The sequence below is a fragment of the Hippocampus bargibanti genome, linkage group LG07 (genome assembly GCF_051943395.1).
Source record: "Hippocampus bargibanti isolate YZ-2025 linkage group LG07, ASM5194339v1, whole genome shotgun sequence".
Taxonomy (NCBI): domain Eukaryota; kingdom Metazoa; phylum Chordata; class Actinopteri; order Syngnathiformes; family Syngnathidae; genus Hippocampus; species Hippocampus bargibanti.
Genome location: NC_142740.1, coordinates 9,892,877 through 9,916,139, shown reverse-complemented (window position 1 = coordinate 9,916,139; position 23,263 = coordinate 9,892,877). Strand labels below are relative to the sequence as shown.

The 23,263-nt window shown below is 40.0% G+C and overlaps 1 protein-coding gene across 1 annotated transcript; it reads right to left on the bottom strand.

Moving 5' to 3' along the window:
- Positions 1-23,263, bottom strand: prrx1b (paired related homeobox 1b). The gene is made up of 4 exons (XM_089001616.1): positions 22,495-23,263; positions 17,522-17,697; positions 3,386-3,567; positions 1-941 (listed from the first exon to the last, which is right to left on the bottom strand). The coding sequence occupies exons 1-4, from the start codon at positions 22,739-22,741 to the stop codon at positions 809-811; spliced, it is 738 nt and encodes a 245-aa protein (XP_088857742.1). The 5' UTR covers positions 22,742-23,263; the 3' UTR covers positions 1-808.

Here is a 23,263-nt window from a genome sequence, read left to right as displayed (position 1 = left end):
TTTATTGCTTGAAATACATTTTTATTAATTATTATACGTGTTTTTTCTGTTACAAAAAAATTATATCACAGAACATTAAAATGTTTTTTTGGGGGAAATACAACAGCCTTTTCCTGTATTTCAAATGCTTTCAATGAAAATTACTGAACAGCATGTGTTTGTCATTTGAATAAGATGGATAAGAAAATGATTAAAATGAAAATTGAGTCGGAACCACAGTGTCACAAATCGCAGGTTTCACGTGAATTCTTCGTAGATCTTAGTACAGTACAGAAACGTCTGTGTAAGCTCTCAGTCGTACAGGAGTGGTCCATCGATGAGAAGGTTTCTTCAGCCGTCATCTGTACTGTACAGAAAGAAAATACAACAAGCCAGATTCGGGTTCGTTCAATTTGTCCACCCCAATGAAATTGGCCAGAGGGTATTCCGCATATTTTTTGAGTCTCATTCCTCTGGTCTCCGATAACAGTACAAAATTCATAGTGGGAAAAAAAAGCTTCCATTATTAATCACAAAAACAAAACTACACAGATATTTGATTACAGCATCCAGTCTAGATGTCTTTGGTATAAACAGCGGTTTGCAACACAATCAAGTCTCAGAGGGAAATATGTGTTGTGTCACTTGGTGTCCAACATTTTGCATTTCGTGGCAAAATGATTTCACACCCGATTTCTAAAGTTGAAAAAAAGGAGAAACCTCATGATCCAGTTTATGTCAGCTGAAGCTCATTCCAGAGGCGATGTTTGTGGGGGTCCAGTGGTTTCGGAGGTCCCCTAATATACACAGCTTTTCTGTAAGTCACCTTTCAGTTGACTGTGGGCACTTGGTTCAAGCTATACTCCTTTGCTTTGAGACGCAGGTTGGCAATGCTGTTTGCCATGTTCATTCCCTGGGAGGTGTTAGTATTGGAACAAGTCGGTGGGTAGGTGGCCATGGCACTGAGGGAGTCAAGGGAAGGAAAAGAATGGGAAAAGATTGAGTCACTAGTTGCCAACAATTCCAGAAAATCTAACACACCGTATCGGCAGAATCCTGTCATCGTATTTTAATTGATATGCCCTTTCAAAATAAAATAAAAAAATGCACGTCAGACACAGTTGGAGGGCTTGTTTGCAAAAGGGCAATGTTGTAAAAATGTGTGTGTGTGTGTGTGTGTGTGTGTGTGTGTGTGTGTGTGTGTGTGTGTGTGTGTGTGTGTGTGTGTGTGTGTGTGTGTGTGTAGTCTTGTGAGCACCACTAACATTTTATACTATATGTCGTGAGGACATTTTTGACAAGTGAGGACCTTGTCCTCACAACTTTTTCATTATGAAGCCTTCAGGAGGGTCTATATATGCATCTGTTAAAGCTTCAGAGAGGTCCTCACAAATTCGCCCCAAATGATTTTTTTGTTGTGTATTTTAATTTCACTTGGAAACACACAATTTTTACTCACTGTGCGTGTTTATGTGTGTGTGTGTGTGTATGTGTGTGTGTGTGTGTGTGTGTGTGTGTGTGTGTGTGTGTGTGTGTGTGTGTGTGTGTGTGTGTGTGTGTGTGTGTGTGTGTGTGTGTGTGTGTGTGTGTGTGTGTGTGTGTGGTTAATGAGAGGAAAAGTTCATGCCACAAGAAGTAAAACGATATTTTAACCAAATTCAAAACAGGGGTGAGGACTTTGAATGTACCTATTCAGAAACCTCACTCCTGTTATTTCAGTTTCAAGTCCACTTTTTATTGCTTTGTTTTTAAAGCAGTTGAAGTGAAGAAAGCATCCCTTTCCCTCAGAAAATTTAACTGACAAAAACTTCCTCTTAAAGTGAACTGACATTTAAAATCACAAGTGAAAATGAACTAAAAATGAACTGTAATCAAAAATCATAAAGTATTCTCATTCTGATTCCATTTGACAATTACTTCTTCTTTTCCTTTCGGCTTTTCCCTTCAAGGGGTCACCTGACCTCCTTCTTTAGAGGTCTGATCTGCATGTTTGTTTTCATCGTAAATTAATTGGCATCCAATTAGTATCCTCCGCTTATTAATGACATAAAATGAGATGAGATAATCTTTATTCATCTCACATTCGATAAATGCTGCTTCAGGATTCATTCGTCCTGCTGTTAAGCTTCAGTCCCAAATTTGTATATGTTGGCCTCATGGCAGGCTTTGACATTTTATGCCAGCTTGGACGATCCCAGTAAATCAGGACAATGTAACATAATCTGGCAAAACTTTGTGTTCATTCATTTGGTATCTGGTGGGACATGTAGGGGAGAGGTCGTAGAGGTCAACAGTGGATTTAATAGTTTGTGTTCACATTATCGCCTTGTTGTTAGGGTCATGCAATCTGGCCACCTTTGGCCCACTTGAAGACTGATTGCAGGACAGCGAGTGAAAGGACAGTGTTGCAAAAAGTGACACATTGGCTTACGAACTTAATTGGTTCCCAGACAGTGAAAAGCGAAAAGTGTGTATCCCCAAAAATTATTTCCAATAGGAACCCATTAAAATGAGAATAATCCGTTCCCAGGTCCCCATAAAACATAATTTCCTGCTTTCTAGTTTTCTAGGCCTTAAAACTACACAAAATATACCTTATTTTATGTATAATAAATGTGCTATGGTATTATAATTAAAGAAATAAACTGTACAGTATAATAAAGTCGTTTTATTTACCTTTGTGATGGTCGTTGGTGGCTTGATGGTTTGGAGTGGCCGGTTTCATCAGAATTAAACACTTGATGAGGAACGTAACCTTCTTTCACCATCTTGAGGAATGATCCCTTGTAGGTGCTTTCTCCGCGATCATTGTACCTTGTTCCTTATCAAGATGTGTTCTTTTTAGCTGGGTTGATAGCTTTTTGCATCAAGTGTACAGATTGATTGTGTGGGTTATTTGTGGAGCCTGATGGATGGGAATTTTAACCTTGCCGTCTACACTCGGTCTTTGTCAAAGTTGAAACAAGTCTACATTTCACTGTTTTCCTTCCATTTTATCACTCTCTCTCTGTCGTCTGCCTGTCTCTTTAAGGTTTAAACCACCTCCCTTCACTGCTGCATTCTTGACCAATCTCGTGGCTTTAACCGCAGACTGGGGGGGGGGGGGGTAGAGGACAAAAACAGTCGGCTGCCATTTTCTTGTTAGGAGAACGGGCTCATTCGCGAATGACAAATCACTCATTGTGTCAGCTCCGTGTGTATCCCGAATAATAGTTCGTATGCCAAGGTAAAATTTTCATAAATTTAATGTTCGTAAACCGAAAACTTCGTAAACCAAGGGGTTCGTAATCCGAGGTGTCACTGTACAATGTGGCCCATGGCCAAAATAAGTTTGACACCCATGGTTAACTTAATAAAAACAGTAAGAACAATTTTCTGAGCAATGTGAGCATGTGAGATCACCAACCTGTATGGAGCAGTGCTACCCCATGAAAGATAATCATTTGGACGTGGTGCAGGGCGTGGGACAATTGGCTGCTCTACCGCTGTAACTTCACCAGAGTAGGATTTCAGGAGTGAAGCATTCTTGCTTGCCAACATAGCTCGCTCATTCCGACGAAATTTAGCTCGCCTATTTTGAAACCAAACCTGTAATGAAAAAAATAAAATCGGATTTTCAAATCCACTCTGCGAAGGAAAAACGCTTACAATCAAGCCAATGACATATGACATTATGAGATATGCAAATTATACTGTACCATTGTAAATGCTGTACAATCAGGTCTAATTGGAGTGCATTTGCTCCCATCTGATCAATGTCAGCAAAAGATTAATTATTCTGTGGTGTGGACAAATGATCAATCCAGCCCAAATTTATTGTAAAATAAATAACTTTAATTGTGTATGATCACAAATCCTGAAGTGCCGGGTCAAGACAAAGTTCGTCCGAGCCAAAAACAATGGAATGGAACAAGAGCCAATCAGGCCGTTTAAACTTTGGTCAGAGACTAAAAATAAATAAATACATAAATAAATAAATAGGAACAAGGAGGGCGTAGTTTTATGGGATTGGGCTAGGGGTGCTGGAGCTTATCTCAACTGGTTTTGGGCTGAAGGCAGACAACACCGCAGCATCGCAGGGTACATTTGTTTTTTGTACTTCTATGAATTCAAAGAATCAACATTGCAGTTTTTAGGGCTGACTGCTTGCATTGTTTTAATGCAAGACCTAATGGGATATGACCCTGTTCAAACAAAGCCACACAATGGATTCTATTCATACCAGCTCACGACATATTTCCACTGGGGAAAATTTTATATATAAATATATACAGTAAAGTCTCGTTATATCGATATCGGATATATCGATAGTCCCGGTTATATCGATACTATTTCTATGCACACACGGAGAAAATTACATGCAAACAGGGTCGGATCTATCGATAGTCCCGGTTATATCGATATTTTTTCGGACTCCCTTGAATATCGATATAACGAGACTTTACTGTATATATATATATATATATATAAAATGTAGCCACGGGGGGCACAAGCCAGTGTCTTATTGTGCCGGTCCCAAGCCCGGATAAATACAGAGGGTTGTGTCAGGAAGGGCATCCAACGTAAATTTTTTTGCCAAAACAAATATGCGAATCAAACCTATGAATCCCATACCGGATCGGTCGAGGCCCAGGTTAACAACGGCCGCCATTGGTACTGTTGACCTTCAGGGTGCCAGTGGAAAATTGACTACTGTTGGTCGAAGAAGGAGAGGAGGGTGGTGTGCCCGGAGGAAAAGAGACAAATGGAACGCCAAGAGTATACAACTAAGAGTAGGAACTTCGAATGTAGGAACAATGACAGGTAAAGGTCGAGAGCTGGTTGACATGATGCAGAGAAGGAAGGTAGACATACTGTGTGTCCAGGAGACCAGGTGGAAAGGGAGCAAGGCCGAAGCTTAGGGTCAGGGTTTATGTTGTTCTATCATGGTGAAGACAGAAAGAGAAATGCAGTTGGAGTTATCTTAAAAGAGGAGTTTGTTAGGAATGTCTTAGGAGTAAAAAGAGTATCAGATAGAATGATGAGTCTGAAGCTAGAAATTGAAGGCGTGATGTTCAATGTTGTTTGTGGGTATGCCCCACAAGTAGGATGTGAGCTGGCGGAGAAGGAGAAATTTTGGTTGGACTCTGATGAAGTCATACAGAACATCCCGATAAGTGAGAGGGTTGTCATTGGTGGAGACTTCAATGGACATGTTGGCACAGGAAACAAAGATGATGAGGAGGTGATGGGCAGGTTTGGACTCCAGATGAGGAACGCTGAAGGACAGATGGTGGTTGACTTTGCTGAGAGAATGGAAATGGCTATTGTGAATACTTTCTTTCATAAGAGACAGGAACATAGGGTGACCTACAAGAGTGGAGGCAGAAGTACAAAGGTAGACTACATTTTGTGTCAACAGCGCTATCTAAAGGAAATCAGTGACTGCAAAGTAGTGGATGGTGAGAGTGTAGCCTGACAGCATAGGTTGGTGGTGTGTCGGATGACGCTGGCAGTGAGGAAGATGAAGAAACCAAAGGCTGAAGTGAGGACAAAATGGTGGAAGTTGAAAAAGGAAGAGTGTTGCATGACATTTAGGAAGGAGGTAAGACAAGCACTGGGTGGGCAAGATGTCCTTCCAGATAACTGGCAAACTACAGCGAACATAATCGGGACACAGGTCGGAAAATACTTGGTGTATCGAGTGGAAGAAAGGTAGATAAGGAGACTCGGTGGTGGAATGGGGAGGTGCAGGAGTGTATACAGAGAAAGGTTAGCAAAGAAGACGTCGGACACTGAGAGGACGGACGAGAGTAGACAGCAGTACAAGGAGATGCAGCGCACGGTTAAAGCAAAGGTGGCAAAGGCCAAACAAGAGGCCTATGATGACTTGTATGCGCGGCTTGACAGCAAGGAAGGTGAGACTGATCTTTCCAGGCTGGCAAGACAAAGAGACAAAGATGGTAAGGACCTGCAGCAGGTTCGGGTGATTAAGGATAGAGATGGCAATGTATTAACAGGTGCCAGTAGTGTGATTGCAAGATGGAAAGAGTACTTTGAAGAATTGATGAATGAGGAAAATGAGAAGGAACAAAGAGTAGAAGATGTGACTGTTATGGACCAAGACGTAGCAAACATTAGCAAGGATGAAGTGAGGAGGGCGCTGAAGAGGATCAAAGGGGGAAAGGCACTCGGGCCTGATGATTTATCGAGGTATGGAAGTGTCTTGGAGAGGTGGCGGTGGTGTTCCTGACTGGGTTATTCAACAAGTTCTTAGATGGTGAACAGATGCCTGAAGAATGGAGACAAAGTGTATTCGTGCCCATTTTTAAGAACAAAGGAGATGTGCAGAGTTGTACTAACTACAGAGGAATAAAGTTGATGAGCCATAATATGAAACTATGGGAAAGAGTAGTTGAAACAAGACTAAAAGCAGAAGTGAACATTTGTGAGCAGCAGTATGGCTTCATGCCAAAAAAAGAGTACGACAGATGCAGTGTTTGCTTTAAGAATGCCGATATAGAAGTACAGAGAAGGTCAGAAGGAATTGCATTGTGTCTTTGTAGATCTGGAGAAAGCGTATGACAGGGTGCCTAGAGAAGAGCTGTGGCATTGCATGAGGAAGTCTGAAGTGACGGAAAAGTATGTCAGTGCGGTGCAAGACATGTATCGTGACTGTAAGACAGTTGTGAGGTGTGCTGTCGGTGTGACTGAGGAATTCAAGGTGGAGGTGGGACTCCACCAGGGGTCAGCTCTGAGCCCCTTCTTATTTGCTATGGTGATGGACAGGCTAACAGACGATGTTAGACAAGAATCTCCTTGGGCCATGATGTTTGCAGATGACATTGTGATCTGTAGCGAGAACAGGGAACAGGTGGTGAAGAAACTAGAGATGTGGAGATATGCCCTGGAAAGGAGAGGAATGAAGATCAGTCGCAGCAAGACGGAATATATGTGTGTGAATGAGAGGGATCCAAGTGCAAGAGTGATGCTACAGGGGGAAGAGATAAAGAAGGTGGAGGATTTTAAGTACTTGGGGTCAACTGTCCAGAGCAATGGAGAGTGTGGAAAAGAGGTGAAGAAGCGTGTCCAGGCAGGCTGGAGCGGCTGGAGAAAAATGTCAGGTGTGATGTGTGATAGAAGGGTTTCACCTAGGATGAAAGGAAAAATGTATAAAACAGTGGTGAGACCAGCCATGATGTTTGGACTGGAGACAGTGCTGCTCAAGAAAAGACAGGAAGCAGACCTGGAGGTAGCAGAGCTGAAGATGTTGAGGTTTTCTTTGGGAGTGACCAGGTTGGATAGGATCAGGAATTAGTACATTAGAGGGACAACTCATATTAGAGGCTTTGGAGAGAAAGTCAGAGAGGCCAGACTGAGATGGTTTGGACATGTCCAGAGGAGAGAGAGGGACTGTATCGGGAGAAGGATGCTGAGCCTTGAACTGCCAGGCAAGACCGAAGAGGAGGTTTATGGATGTGGTCAAAGAGGACATGAAGGTAGCTGGTGTGAGGGAAGAGGATGCACAAAACCGGGATAGATGCAGGACATTGATTCGCTGTGGCGACCCCTGGGGGGAAAAGCCTAAAGGAAAAGAAGATATATCAGAATCAGAATACCTTTATTCGTCCCGCAATGGGGAAATTTGCAGTATATATATATATATATATATATATATATATATATATATATATATATATATATATATATATATATATATATAGAGAGAGAGAGAGAGAGAGAGAGAGAGAGAGAGAGAGAGAGAGAGAGAGAGAGAGAGAGAGAGAGAGAGAGAGAGAGAGAGAGAGAGAGAGACAAGACCCAAGGTGTAGGTTGTGCAAAGAGGCACCTGAGACAATCCAACACATAACTGCAGGGTGTAAGATGCTGGCAGGGAAAGCCTACATGGAGCGCCATAACCAGGTGGCTGGCATAGTCTACCGAAACATCTGTGCGGAGTATAGACTGGAAACCCCAAGGTCAAAATGGGAAACACCTCCCAAGGTGGTGGAGAATGACCGAGCAAAAATCCTGTGGGACTTCCAGATACAGACTGACAAGATGGTAATGGCCAACCAACCAGATATCGTGGTCATAGATAAAGGGGAAAGGAAAGCCGTTGTCGTGGATGTAGCGGTCCCGAGTGATGGGAACATCAGAAAGAAGGAACATGAGAAAATCGAGAAATACCAAGGGCTCAGAGAGGAGCTGGAGAGAGCCTGGAAGGTAAAGGTGACAGTCGTGCCTGTGGTGGTCGGAGCACTTGGGGCAGTGACCCCCAAACTCGACGAGTGGTTGCAACAGATCCCGGGAACAACATCGGATATCTCGGTCCAGAAAAGCGCAGTGCTGGGAACAGCACGGATACTGCGCAGAACCCTCAAGCTTCCTGGCCTCTGGTAGAGGACCCGAGCTGAAATGGGGACAGACACCACCCATGGTGGGTGAGACGAGGATTATTTTTTTTTTTTATTATATATATAAAACTGACATCAGAAAAACGTTTTATAGCATCTAAAATACCCAAATCAGACAGGCTGGATTAGTCAAATGCAAAACACCAATAAAAATGACTTAAAGTGTCCCAAAACTGCCACAAAATTCCCGCCCCCTTGTTCATGACGTCACACCCGAATACTCCTTCCCAAACCCACGGCTTCTACCCACGGCTGGTAGACAACGGCGGTGCCTCTAAAATGCTGCGCTCTCCACTAGGGTAAGGGAAATACTGTGTTGTGGGATTCAGAAAAAAAACACACGACAAGCGGTGGTGTACGTCAACCGGGGTTTACTTCGAATGCAAACGTATGCGCACAACAACTTCCTGTCCAACAATTTAAATCAGTCCGACACGAAACATTAAACAAAGCAGGCGTTCCTTGTTTAAATAAACATTTTAGATATATCATTTGTAAACCAATGTAAATATGCGAATGTAATGAAAATACTAAATAAGGTACTTTTTAACCTGTCACAATAACAGCAAAAGTATCATTGAAAACAATTGTGGTGTATTAACCTCAACAATTACATACAGGTTGTTTGGATGCACAGGCTTGCCATACCTAGCGTTTGTCATCTACTGTGCAATAGTGTAAATGTACTGGGGGCGCTGTTCGGTTGTGTGCTTTCGTGTTCTTCTGCCGAAGATTACTCCGCCAGCCGTGGTGGTGTGTATCCCGAAAAGTAGTGCTTAGTTGTTGTTGTATTAAGTTCATCCTGTCTACTTGATATCTAATTTAAAACAGATTCGTATTTTACAGACAGTGTATGGTCGGTGTTCAAACACCTGACATGTTTTGGCCTCTACTTCCATGTCAGGTATTTGAACACGGACAATACACTGTAAGATAAGAATCTGTTTTAAATTAAATTAAGTAGTGCTTAAGGTTTAATTGGATTGGATTGGATTGGATTGGATTTGCCTTTATTAGTCTCACAGTGGAGAAATTTACATTTCACAGCAGCAAAGTGATGAAAGGAATGAAAGTAGAAAAACAAAATACATGAGCTGCTGGAAAGGCAGCCACTCTCGCGGCGCCGTCTTGAAGTCAAAAGAACAAAAAAAAACAAAATAACATAATATGACAGCATAGAGACAATATGACAAAACAAAGAAACAGAGATGTGTAATGTTCATAAATTTAGGGAACCGAAAAGTTCGTAAGGCAAGGTGTTCGTAAACCGAGGCCCCACTGTATAGTACATACAGGTAACATCCGACTTCCGACCGGGTTCCGTTCCGACAAAACGGTCGTAAGTCAAACGGTCGCAAATCGAAAAGCATTCAGAAATGGCTGACGCGACGTTTATACGACAGGATAGTATACAATGTCAATCTGCTGTTTTTAAGCAACGTTTTCTATTGAATACTATTACATACCAAAATGTTGACAGTTCATTTATAAATCTTATAACTTTTAGTGTCATTTTAATGATTTTTATTTTGTATTATCGATCTTTATTACTGAGTCGGTGCACAAGCTTTCTGCTGACCCAAATACGCACGGCTTCCCACGCATGCGAGCTGTCCAAAAATCGCTCTCCTTGCTAACAGAGAAGTCAGCCAACATACACGTCGAACTCAAGCGGGCGGACGCCGAAGCAAAAAAGTTCGACCTGTGCCCTCCCTCCTGCCATACTCCGACGTGCTGCCCGACCCAGGGGCCGTCTGCAACGCCGACTTGCCCAACCCGCCCAACCCGCCATCTCGCCGCGCAGCAGAACGAACTGTCTCAAAAAGGCAGCGGCGCCGACCGTGAGCCCGACGCTACGTTTGCGTCGCGGCGATCCCACCTGCTCGAGTGCCAACGTCCACCGATGGGTTAGTGAGTGCTAACGTATTGTTGCGTCTCACTTTCCCGGCATGTTTTTTTTAACCAGCCCTATTTGGGCTGTTGTTTATCGTAATTCTTGTTGTGTTGTTGTGTTGCTGTCAAGCACTGTTTTGAAACAAAAAATAAGGTATATTATTAAAGCTTTTTATGTGTACCGTCTTTCTTTATAAACATATCATGTTTCAATTCGGGCACAGGCGGTTTATATACAGGTGCGGTTTATGTATGTACAAAATAATTTTTCCTTTAAAAATGTACTCGGTCTGGCTAACAATCAGATGCGCTCTATAGTCCGGAAATTACGGTAATCTAATCTCATCTAATCTAATTAAATGTATTGGACGATAAAGGTAACTGTTTTTTATGTGTTTTAGTTTTTGGTAATGTCCTCAAATAGGTGAAATGCTCTTCATTAATTCCACACATCGGCCTTTTCCGTAACAATGCGTGCGGGTGAGAGTGCTTGAAAGGGAGACTATAGACAATTGTCTGAATCTGCAAAATTGTTTTTTGCAAGAGTTGTGTAACAGGCTCTGCAGTTTGGGCGTAGCCAGGGTTGTAGATTTTATTTGTTTTTTTATTTGTTTTTTAGGTGGGGGCAGGGGTGTTGTTATGATGTTATAAGAGGTCGATTAGATCGCTAAATACTCATTGAAGGACCAGGTCCAAAACTTCCTGCCTGCCGGTGGTAAACAATTTCTATACTAACAAAATTGAAAATGTAAGATACATAAGCTACTTCAAATGAGCCCCTTCCAACTCGCAAAACATACCATAATAAGACTCAAAGTCAGCTAATGTTATTGCTCTCTGTGAAATTACATCCATGATTGGATGCTGGCGCTCATAGGGGCTCTCTGCACGTTGACGCATAGCCTCAGGAATGAGCTCAAAGACTCAATTATCAAAGGATTCCTGCATTACTTTCTGCTAAACATTGTTCACAGATGTGCTCTTTCTTCTCGCTCCAACCTCACAATTTTCTTTCGCCTAGTGTTCTCGGCAAGAAGAGGATTTTTCTTGATGTTGAGGGGCAGTAAACGCAGACATGCACACGTGACATGAGTGTACAATATTTGCTTGTGTATACTGTATATACTGTATGCATATAGACAGACAGATAGACAGATATCACAGAGCCTTAAAGGACAACTGAAACCTCCGGAAAGTTGCGTCCATAATTCGTAAAATCACTTCAAATGACTTCTACTGAACGCATTTTACAAAGATTCCACCGCATATAGCAATATTTTACGTTTTAAAACTTGTACTGAATATTCATGCAGTCTTGTTTTCGAGTTGATGCCGATGGCGGAAGTGACGTCGCTGAGGGAACGTCCCTGAACGAGAAAGCGACACACAGTGCATTTTGGGTACATTGTTTCGTCTGAAAACACCGTGTTGATTGCGAAATTAGAAGGAAAACTACATTAATAACGCGATGGTGAATCCTTGTGTGGCAGCCAATTGCGGTAACACGCATAAAGAAGGTGTAAGTTTACACAAATTCCTCGCGGACAAACCAGCCATTTCCAATGGACCAGAGCAGTATACCGCCAGCCGAGGAGCTCCCCGGAGTGCGCAAACCCCCGCTTGGATAACCGCTGGCATCCTCTCAGCCTGACAATGGGTAGAAAGTTGCTTCCAGTGGTGAAAGAGAGAGATCGTCATAATAGTGGAGCAAACCAATCGGACAAACATTCCGCTGATGGAACGAGGAGCTAACCGGAGTTAGGGATGAATAACCACTGCCATTCATACGTAAGTTCGTAACTCTTCATCTTGAAAGTTTAAACAACTTTTTGCATGCATAACCATTAAACAATCTGCATTGATGTTGACATCTTGTAGCTTATTATTTGTTATTGATGTCCTTATATGCCACATATCATCGAAGTTGATGCTATATTGCTTATTCACAGAGCTTCATATATACTTCATATGTCCTGTCCTTCACCAGTTTCGTCGCTTTGCTTACACGGCTCGAATTGATACGGAAGGACTTCCTTAATCGATCGCAAACACTTATGCTTACCTCTTCAGAACTATTTGAATCATATTAGTAACTGGATGATTAACAAGAAAGGATCTTTTTCCCGAATCTGAACTCTCAGAAACCTTTGTTTTGACTCTGGAGCAATGCAGTTTGTGAAGGAGTATCCTGGCGAGACGTCACGAACTGGGAGCGGGACTTTCTGAATCTCTCCAGTTTTGAGCTCATTAGTGGCAGTTTTGGGCAACTTTAAGTCATTTTTATTGGTGTTTTGCGTTTGACTAAAAATATCAGCCTGCGTGTTTTGGGTATTTTAGATGCTATAAAACGTTTTTCTGGTGGCAGTTAGGAAACAAAAAATGGTGTCGGTTGTCCTTTAAGTGTGTGGTCAACAGAAGACAAGTCAAACACATAAGCGGCTGGACAGCTCAGTTGGTTTGGCATACAGGAGAAGATGTTTTCGAATCAAGCTTGGCCATCCAGTGTGGGTATTATGTACAGTGATGCTGTAATTTAGAGTTTGTATTGCATGCCGTTTTCCAGTTGAGCTCGCTTGCGATTGGCTGCGGACTGTGTTCCACGCTCAGGCGCACACAGACGCATTAAAAGTTTCAAGGGCTGGATATTCACATGATGGACACGAAGGCTGACCAATCAGCGCTCAGCTATGCTGAATTGTTGCCACCGAGTTAAGTCCCCGATCCACTGAGCTCGCTTACAATTGATTGTGTAGAGTATGTGGGCATGGAAGAAATCAGGGCCTTCTCGCAGGCTTGGTTAATGTCAGAGTTTTCGCAAACTATGGTTGGCTAGTCATCAATCAATCATAGTATGAACAACCGCCCGTCAAGAGCATAAAGGCCAGACCTGCATAAGCAAATACATTGTAGTGTTGATTTGATTGCGGTTTTGTCAACCCACAATCGCTGAAGGAGGATAAGAAATGGATTTGGTTGCAGATTTACTGTTAAACCAATTTTCAAGACTGACATTTCTTGAAAAAATGGACATCATTAAGAAAGGTTGGAAATGCTTGCCAACCCTGTTCAAACTTCTAACCCCATATAATGAAAAAAAAAACCAAAGATTTTAATAACAGTATTTCTTTCTACACACATTATTTCCTGGCTAACTGGACTCGAGTAAATGACACCACACTTTTTTTGGAAAGTAGCCTCTGCCCGGTGGCAGACTTTTACGTTGGGCGTACAACTTTCAAAACGTCGTCTCGGCCCAGGTGGCCAAGAACTTCTTCAAGAAAAAAAAATGCATTTTTTTTTTCAAATCAAACGTTTGTTTTATTCAATAAAGCAAAAGCTACAAGCAAACCGCTACAAGTCACCTGGACCCTTCTTTCTAAGCGGCTTTCTAAAACTCTCAAGTACACTTTTCAGTCAGGGTGTAGTCCGAAGAAGGCTTCTGATTGGCTGACGGTGCCGAGTATGCAAATTGCCAAACGCTGCAAGTAATTTGCATACTCTGCACCGGCAGCCAATCAGAAGCCTGCTTCGGACTACACCCTGACTGAAAAGTGTACTTGAGAGTTTTGAAATGCACTTCGAAAGAGGAGTCCACGGAGCTTTGAGCAGACAACAAAACCAAAAATTGTGTTGTGCACGATCACGACAAACGACAACTGGAGCAAATTCTTCAGCAAGGTATATTTACGATAAATTAAGCAAGGGAGCATTTGTGGTAGGTAGTTCCTTAATTTCAAAAAATCCTTTATACTTCGCGACAATCTTTTTTTCATTTTATTTTTTTATATTAGTCGTTTCAAGTTGTGAAAAATGGGGCAGGCAACTTTATGGCCGGGCAGGCAACTTTTCAGAGTTGTCTGCCCGGGTGTCCACTAACTTTTTGGCATGAGTTTCAGATACTGATATATGTATATGTATATGGAGATGTAGATGTAGATGTAGATGTAGATGTAGATGTATGTGTATGTGTATGTGTTCGTGTACGCGTGTACGTGTGTACGCATGTACGTATGTATGGATGTATGTATGCATGTATATATACATACATACATACATACATACATACATACATACATACATACATACATACATACATACATACATACATACATACATACAGTACTGTATACCCACCGAACATATTATTATTTTTACATTTTTGTAATTTATTTGCTCAGTTACAATATCACTAAACACCTAAAAACTCTTCTGCACGGAAATCAGAGAACTACCCACCGACCTACCCAAAGTGAATTTTTGTGTGCATGGTGCAGACAACTTCTTATCAGCTCTCCTTAAACTGACTCATGCAAAGTTCAAACATGCTCTAAGGTACTTATAGCAATTGGACTCTTAGTATAAACTAAGAGCTAACGGATTATGTGTGATATTCAGTGCCCTGCTGTTTGTCCTGTTCCTGTGGCGGCAAGACCTCCACTTCATGGTAAGATCGCTCATATCACAGACTTGGAATTTTACAATTAAGATGTAAAATAAATATTTATTCCAATATGTAATTAATGTGTCTTGAGATTTCAGGATCAGCGGTAATTTCTCAAAAGGAAAAAAAACTCAAACAAATACAATTGCCCAGCCGTCACCATGGAATTTCAGGTTTGCAGGAGTGCTCACACTATTTCAACATGGGAGCTACTTTTGAAATGACCAAGTCAAAATGATCTACCCATTATATTTATTGAGAAATATATTGAGGATTCTTGAAACTTTTGTTGATGTATAACCACATATGTTGCACAACACAACATAATGATGTATACTTTTTTGCTATTTCCTGAGTTCACTCTGATGACTGGCAGATGAGACAAACGCACTTTTAAAATGTCAAAAAAGTCCTTCTGTATGAAAGTGACAGACTTTTTTCTGCTTCCTTGCTCTAGCTCCCCCACCCATTTATATCCCCTATCTTACGTTTTGGAGGGGAAAATAGAGTGAAAATTAGGATGTAACTAATGACATCTTCTTAACTTTGCAACGCTCAGGGGCGTTGTTTGAGCATGCACAGTGTACCTAATAGTCAGACGTCATCTGACTGGTTGTCTGGTAGATCAATCAAGTGAAGGGATGGCTGATAGGCTGATGTCTCGTTTTTATTCCCAACAACTCAACTTTATTTGTATAGTGTCAATTCATGACAATGTCACATCACCTTGTCATGTCAATATTACCTTGGAGATCGACTAGTTTGTCGCGATCGACGTATTGACCACTGCTGGCTTAAAGGACAACTGTCACCATTTTTTTGTTTCCGAACTGACATCAGAAAAACGTTTTATAGCATCTAAAATACCCAAAACATGCAGGCTGATATTTTTAGTACATGCAACACACCAATAAAAATGACTTAAAGTGTCCCAAAACTGCCACAAAATGAGCTGCGAATTGGGGATTTTCTTAAAGTCCCGCCCCCAGTTCGTGACGTAAGAGCCAGGAGGTCTTGCCTTGCTCCAGAATCAAAACAATGGCTTTACCGAGTTCAGATTCGGAGAAAATGCTTTCTTGTTACTCATCCAGTTATGAATATGATTCAAATAGTTCTGAAGCGGAAAGCATAAATATTTGCAATCGATTAAAGAAGTTCTTCCGTATCAATCCAAGCCGTCCGGACTCCAATGTAGCGGCCAGAAAAGATGGCGCATTTTGTCTGCTGGGAATTTGTGTCAACGATATATATATATATATATATATATATATATATATATATATATATATATATATATATATATATATATATATATATATATATATATATATATATACAGTAAAGTCTCGTTATATCGATATTCAAGGGAGTCCGAAAAAATATCGATATAACCGGGACTATCGATATATCCGACCCTGTTTGCATGTAATTTTCTCAGTGCGTGCATAGAAATAGTATCGATATAACCGGGACTATCGATATATCCGATATCGGAGACTTTACTGTATATATATATATATATATATATATATATATATATATATATATATATATATATATATATATATATATATATATATATACAGTGAGACCTCAACTTACGAACGCCTTATATTACGAACTTTTCATCTTATGAAAGTCAAATTTATGAACATTAAAACTTATAATAAGCACTATTTTCATATTACAAACCCACCACGGCTGGTCCATCAAGCACACGACCTTTGGATCTGGCGGAGTGGTCTTCGGCGGAAGCACTCGACCGAACAGCGCTCCAGCCGGCGCTACTTTCCACACCCCCTCTCATTGAATGCACACGTTGATCGCCTACTTGGAGATTTTTGCTGATAATTTTACTATGATGGGACGAAAAAAAACCACCACAGGCTTGTGTTCAGCCCAAGAAGACACAAAGTCGCTGAGAAGAAGGAGCTAATTGAAAAACACGAACGAGGTGTGCGTTTGTGTGATTTAGGGGCCGAGCACGGCTATGCTAAGTCAACCATTGCTACCATTCTGCGGAACAGAAAAGCCATCAACGGTGCGTCTGTTGCAACAGGTGTTTCCGTGCTCTTAAAGCGACGGTCTTTAAACTTCTGTTAATTTGGATTAACGAACAGCACCTATCCGGCGACAGCGTGAGTAAAGCTATTTTATGCGAGAAAGCACGGCTAATTCACGCCGATATCGCCATGCGCCAACCTGGAAGTTCATTGATGACACAATGCAGTGTATTTCTTTCATTACAATACAATAGCACATTTATTATACATAGAATAAGGTATGCTGTGTATAGTTTTATGGCTTATTTACTTGAAAAGTATATTTTAGGGAAACCCGGGAACCATTTTAATGGTTTCCTATGGGATTTATTTATTTTTTTGAGATACACACTTTTCGCCTTACACACTCTGTCTGGGAACCAATTAAGTTCGTAAGTTGAGGTCTCACTGTATATATATATATATATATATATATATATATATATATATATATATATATATATATATATATATATATATATATATATATATAGTAAAGTCTCGTTATATCGATATTCAAGGGAGTCCGAAAAAATATCGATATAACCGGGACTATCGATATATCCGACCCTGTTTGCATGTAATTTTCTCCGTGCGTGCACAGAAATAGTATCGATATAACCGGGACTATCGATATATCTGATATCGATATAACGAGACTTTACTGTATATATATATATATATATATATATATATATATAAAGAGATATGGATGGAAATAAAGATATAGACACAGATTATGGGAAACTAAAAAGAGGCCCTCTCCTTACCTGCACTCTGGCCTCCGTCAGGTTGACCCGACGGGCCAGGTCTTCTCGAACGAAAGCATCAGGGTAATGTGTTCTTTCGAACACCCTCTCAAGAGCCTGGAGCTGGCTGCTGTTGAAGGTGGTTCTGTTCCTGCGTTGCTTCCTCTTCTTCTTTTCCTCTGTGTTCATCTGCTCATCTATACAATACAATACAATACAATACATGTTAATTTATATAATGCTTTAACAACAGCTGAAGTTGTAACAAAGCACTTTACAACTATCATATACAGGACATAAAGCTGTCACAAAGATGGTAGAAAGGTTCACTGTGATGTTTTGTGTGTGGGGGGTTGCTGTTTGTATACCAAATAGAGAGAAAAAGCAAACACAAAGAGGATCTCAACATTGATCTGGGAAAAAAATGGCTCCAAGTCAAGGTGTTGGTGAGTTTATGAATTTGTAGCTACATACATTTTGTTGCGCAATTTGGTTTTGAACATTGAAAGTTACATTTGAAAAAGTAAGCAATATGGTTCATTTCATGTGGCTATGGGTGGGCGTGGTTGTCGTTAGTTTAATAATTACATGGTGGATGAAATTTTGGACTTGGAAATATGGATAACGGTGGATTTATAATTATTAAAACCCGGCTAGCTAGCACAACGAATATTGATTTACTGCAGTGATTCACAACCAGGATGCTGCGAAACAGTTGTAAGCGGGAATAGATCATCAAGGGCACCTCTGGAAATTATCCAATTTCAATGCTTTTTTTTCCAAAATAGTTTGTTATTACTGACAAAGAGGTGCTTAAACTATATATAATACAAAATATAGCACATTTCAATGTTCTACCTTTAGACTGAGGATTTGGGGAAAAACAATGAAAGCATATCAACGATATTCAAGTGATTCTGATTCTGAGGTGCAACACATATCAATATGCCTTTCTTGATATTTGCACTATGTACAGTTATTTTATGAAACAGTTTTGCACATTTACAGTATACAGTTGACATTTTTATTTTGCTATGCTTAAAATATATTGTTTTCTATCCTTTCACCATTCCCTTTCAAATTGCTGCTGTGGACTGCAAATTTCCCCATTGTGGGACGAATAAAGGTTTTCTGATTCTGAACACCCTCTATAAATCCTAAAAACAGAATGTTGTGTCTTTCAACAATGTATCAGCTTTGTGTTTCGTGAAACATCGATGAGAAGGTTTCTTCAGCCGTCGCTGACGAAGCCTCTTGGATAGGAGGCGAAACGTCCGAAACCTTCAAAATTGTACAGATGACGGCTGAAGAAACCTTCTCATCGATGGACCACTCCTGTACGACTGAGAGCTTACACAGACGTTTCATGAAACATGGCAAGATTTCACACAGAGTAAATCATGTTGTAAGTCAATAGAGAAACATTCCGTATTCATGGTTTCCACAAGATTATTTTATGGTGGCTCTTCACGATATTTTTCAATTTTCAGTCTGCAACAATAATGGTACGGAAACATTGGATGGAATGTTTAACAGTACAATGTAATCTGAAATTATCGTTTTTTTTTTTTATGACGAAAAATATAATTCAAATTTAGCAGTTTAGGATTGGGCAGGCTTCCAATAAAAAAAATCTAAAGTATTGATAGAATGACATTTATTGAGTTGAATGAACATGCTGACTCTAGTGATTTATGATCGGGACATTTCAAGAGGAGCGTTCATATTGGACAACTGAAATTGGGTTCACTGATCAAATGTTCTTGTCAACCTGCAAAAGCGCAACACATACTCAATACCCTTCACTAATAAGATAAAAACGTTCAGGATTTTGTTTAACCTCAGGGACTGGAGGACTTTGTATTTGTTTTCAAGTGAATTCCCCAAATTAACATCCTAAACTTGTGTAGTTTATGTGATGTTATTTTTTTTCACTGATTAAGACCAAAAAATGTTGACCATTTTGAAAAGGGTTCATTCAAATGTTATTCCATTACACGTCAGTGACAATCTCAACAAAGGAAAACAAGAACATCAAAAACATATGTCATATAAATGACTACAATATGCACCATTTTTTGATTTTTGTATTTTAGGATTCGGATTGCCTTTATAACACAACTTTAGAAAAAAATATATGAATGAATTCCAATCACCCTCAAACAGTGAGGATGCCTCCCATTCAATATTTTTCCACCCAATTCCAATTCTGCTTTTACTGATGAATACCGGAACACTAATTCTTCTGTTCACCGTTTTATCTTTGTATTGAATTCATAAATTATATTTTCCTGACTGCTATTCAGATGGTCATGGAGTTTCTTTTGATTTTCATATCTGATACAGGTTTGTTATGATGGATCTCAGATGAAGACAAATTTGTTGATAATCAAATCAAATACAACAATAAACAAAGAAGCGGCCCAGAAAGTAGAAACACCTTGCTTTTAGACTGTCAAGGACCCAATATGGGCTGTCAACACTGAACCTATTTTGTTTGCTTGTCACCATCAGATCTCAGGTAAGATTATTTCCAACCACAGTCACATTCTGAAAACTTTAAACACAACTTTTTTTGTTTGGTGGTGAGAATTTTGAAAAGTGATTATGTAACCACCAGATTTTAAAAGTTTTAATGGAAATGAAGGATGGATGCATTATTGAATGCACATGTAATTCCATGCCAGCTTTTATGGCAAACATACAGTTTTATTCATAAGTTTACACATCATGTTGGGTTTTTACTGAGAACGGAGAAATACTGTATATGACTGATGACTGAACTGGGACCGCAATTTTCTTTCACGCTATGTTTTACTGCAAGACGGTGATTTTGAAATCCCCTATATCGTAATTTGAAACCTATAAAACAAAAAATAAATGTCATTTTTCTCATGCACTGACATATTCGAAATTATGATAAGGGAATGTTATATTGGGAGCAAAACTATCAAGGTGCTCATAGGGATCCACAATCATATAGTTTTAAAACAGAGAAAGGGTTTTATCCACTTTTTCCACGGCAGAAAATCATCTATCATATAAAGTCAAAGTTATTGGAATTCATAACACTACATCTAGTTTTGAGCAGAAATAAGCATGATTGGCAGTGAATGATTGACATGTCTCCAGGTCATATTAAATTTAATTACAAGTTGAGAAGCTTAAAAAACGTATTGACCTCGAACCCTTCATTAAAAAAATAAACAGCCACCATTCACACAGTATAAATGAGAGCAGGTAAATTATCGAAATGAATTTTCCAGCAACGTTAATGACCAGAGAGGGTCAGAAGATAATCTAAATCATGTTTTCTCAGTTTCTGTCGCTTTTTTTTCTTGAAACGCTACTGTAATGAAGGGTCGCACGTTGCAATGTTTGTTACAATGTTTCTTTTCAAAATAAGACGTATAGTTCAATTGTATCCAGCGAATCTGAATTGAAGCGTTCCGTGCTCTACGTATGTGACATTTACGTCGAACATTTTACATTAAATTAAGTTGATATCACGGCAGAATAACAATGGCAATTTAATTATAACAAACAAAGACAATAATAATAATAATAATAATAATAATAATAATAATAATAATATACCAAGATGATTTTCGTTCAAAATATAAATCACATATTGAGTGCGTTGATATAAAGGCGTGCGATCTGAACAAAATGCGGTGGGTAATATCATGATAACGGGACGTTAAAACTAAGTATTACGAGATATTGTTGTGCATGTTTCGACACATTTTCTTCATCTTCCATTCCTAAATAGATGGTTGTTGGATGTTTCCTCTTAGCAGCTTTCCATAAAAAGTCCAATTATTATTATTATTATTATTATAATTATTATTATTATTATTATGCGTTTAAAAACGCAGATCGAATCCAACGAAGCATTTTTTTTTTCTTTTAATGACCTATTCACCGCGCAGGCCATACGCTAACATGAAGATAATATTAACTCAAGTAGTTCCCGTTGTTGTTTTTTGTCAAATTGGAGATGTGGCTATGTGTGCAATTCCTTGGGAAATATTTGGCATGAAATAAAGACAAGATCAATTATTTCACAATATATTCGCAAAACTAGAATGAGAGAACGCATACACTTCGTGTCTTGCCTGATTAATTCCACCTGCAGTTTTAAGTCCCAATGCGATCAAGTGACATGTTATTTCATTCCTTAATTGTTAGAGCAAAGACACGTGCGTTAATCATGACAAACCATTAGCGTCCAATAGTATGAAGGTATTTGACAGGCCGAAAATAACCCTAAATTAACGATGTGACCCACTTCCACTCGCATTTTTCTCTGTCACTCCTGTGATTTTTAGCTTTTAAACGTGACAATAACACTCTTTAAATCTCACAACGGTGTGTAAAAAAAGGCGCCTGAGAGGAAATGAGGGATCGACGAATCCCCCGAGATCCGAGAGGAATGCTACGATGTATTTTATTAACTGGACGGGCCTCTATCGACTTCTTTTTAACTATAAATGTAATTTCAGAAATTATAGTATCCTGCTAAATGCCACCAAAACATTTTCGTTTTTGGTACAATAAGAAAATAATTGATCCATATTATTTTATTCAGCCACGGATTAATAAATTCATATCTATTGATTGCCTCGTGGTAATATCGTTTCAAATAAAATTACAATTGACGCAGTTATATGAAAAGAACACGCGCCGAGAACAAACTCGTGGTGATCTAATTTCGAGGCAAATGTTGATCGTCACGTTTATTTCAACAAGTTCACCGACGCCATCATACTTAACTGGCATAAACACTTGGAGAATTAATAATTATGGTCGAGTGGGGTCGAGGCCATCATATATTGAATTGCCAAATTTCATTTCAATATTACTGTCGTGCCCGTTACTCTTCGCTGGGTGCCCTCTGCATGCGCAATTATAGGAATCAAATAACAAAGATGTGGTAACACGTAAGGTGTGGAGATTTACACAAGTCAGTTACAATATGCTGACAGACTTACTGTCCTGTTGATTTGTGTCACTTCCACTCGTCAGTCCGGGGGACTCCATCATACTTCTCCCAGCTTCCCTGACGCCCTCGTCTGCCTGGTTGACAACCATTTCCCCGGCTTCTTCCAGGTCCAACAGATGGCTTACCGAGAAGTTCTTCTTTGCTTGCAAGTTATCCAGGTTAGACGTGATGGGACTCTCCAGGCGGTTTGATATAGTGGCTTGCCTGTCCATTACGTGTGCATAACTTGAAGTCATGTCGCAACGAAGAATTTAGTGATCCGGAAGATAAAACCAAATAATGTTGATCCTTACTTCCAGAGTGTCTGTCTCACTGATCAAATACAAATTATGTCGTTCTCTTTGGAGAGGAGGGTTGTTTTTTCATATCCAAATGAGCCACGGAGGGCTAAAAAATGTCGGGAAATAAGTTGGTTCGTTTTTCCTCTGTAATCAAACCTCTCGTGTATCCATAGAGCAGTGATCAACAAAAACGCCTTTAGACACTTTCAGAGTCCCAAGAATCTCGAGAGAGAGAGAGGGAGAGAGAGAGAGAGAGAGAGAGAGAGAGAGAGAGAGAGAGAGAGAGAGAGAGAGAGAGAGAGAGAGAGAGAGAGAGAGAGAGAGAGAGAGAGAGAGAGAGAGAGAGAGAGAGAGAGAGAGAGAGAGAGAGAGAGAGAGATGATCAGAAGTCTGTTCGCTTTAGCTGAATCACACGTGAGCACGCGAAGGGCCGCTTGCCTGATGACGACCAGATGCTCAAAGCTCAGCGTCCTATCA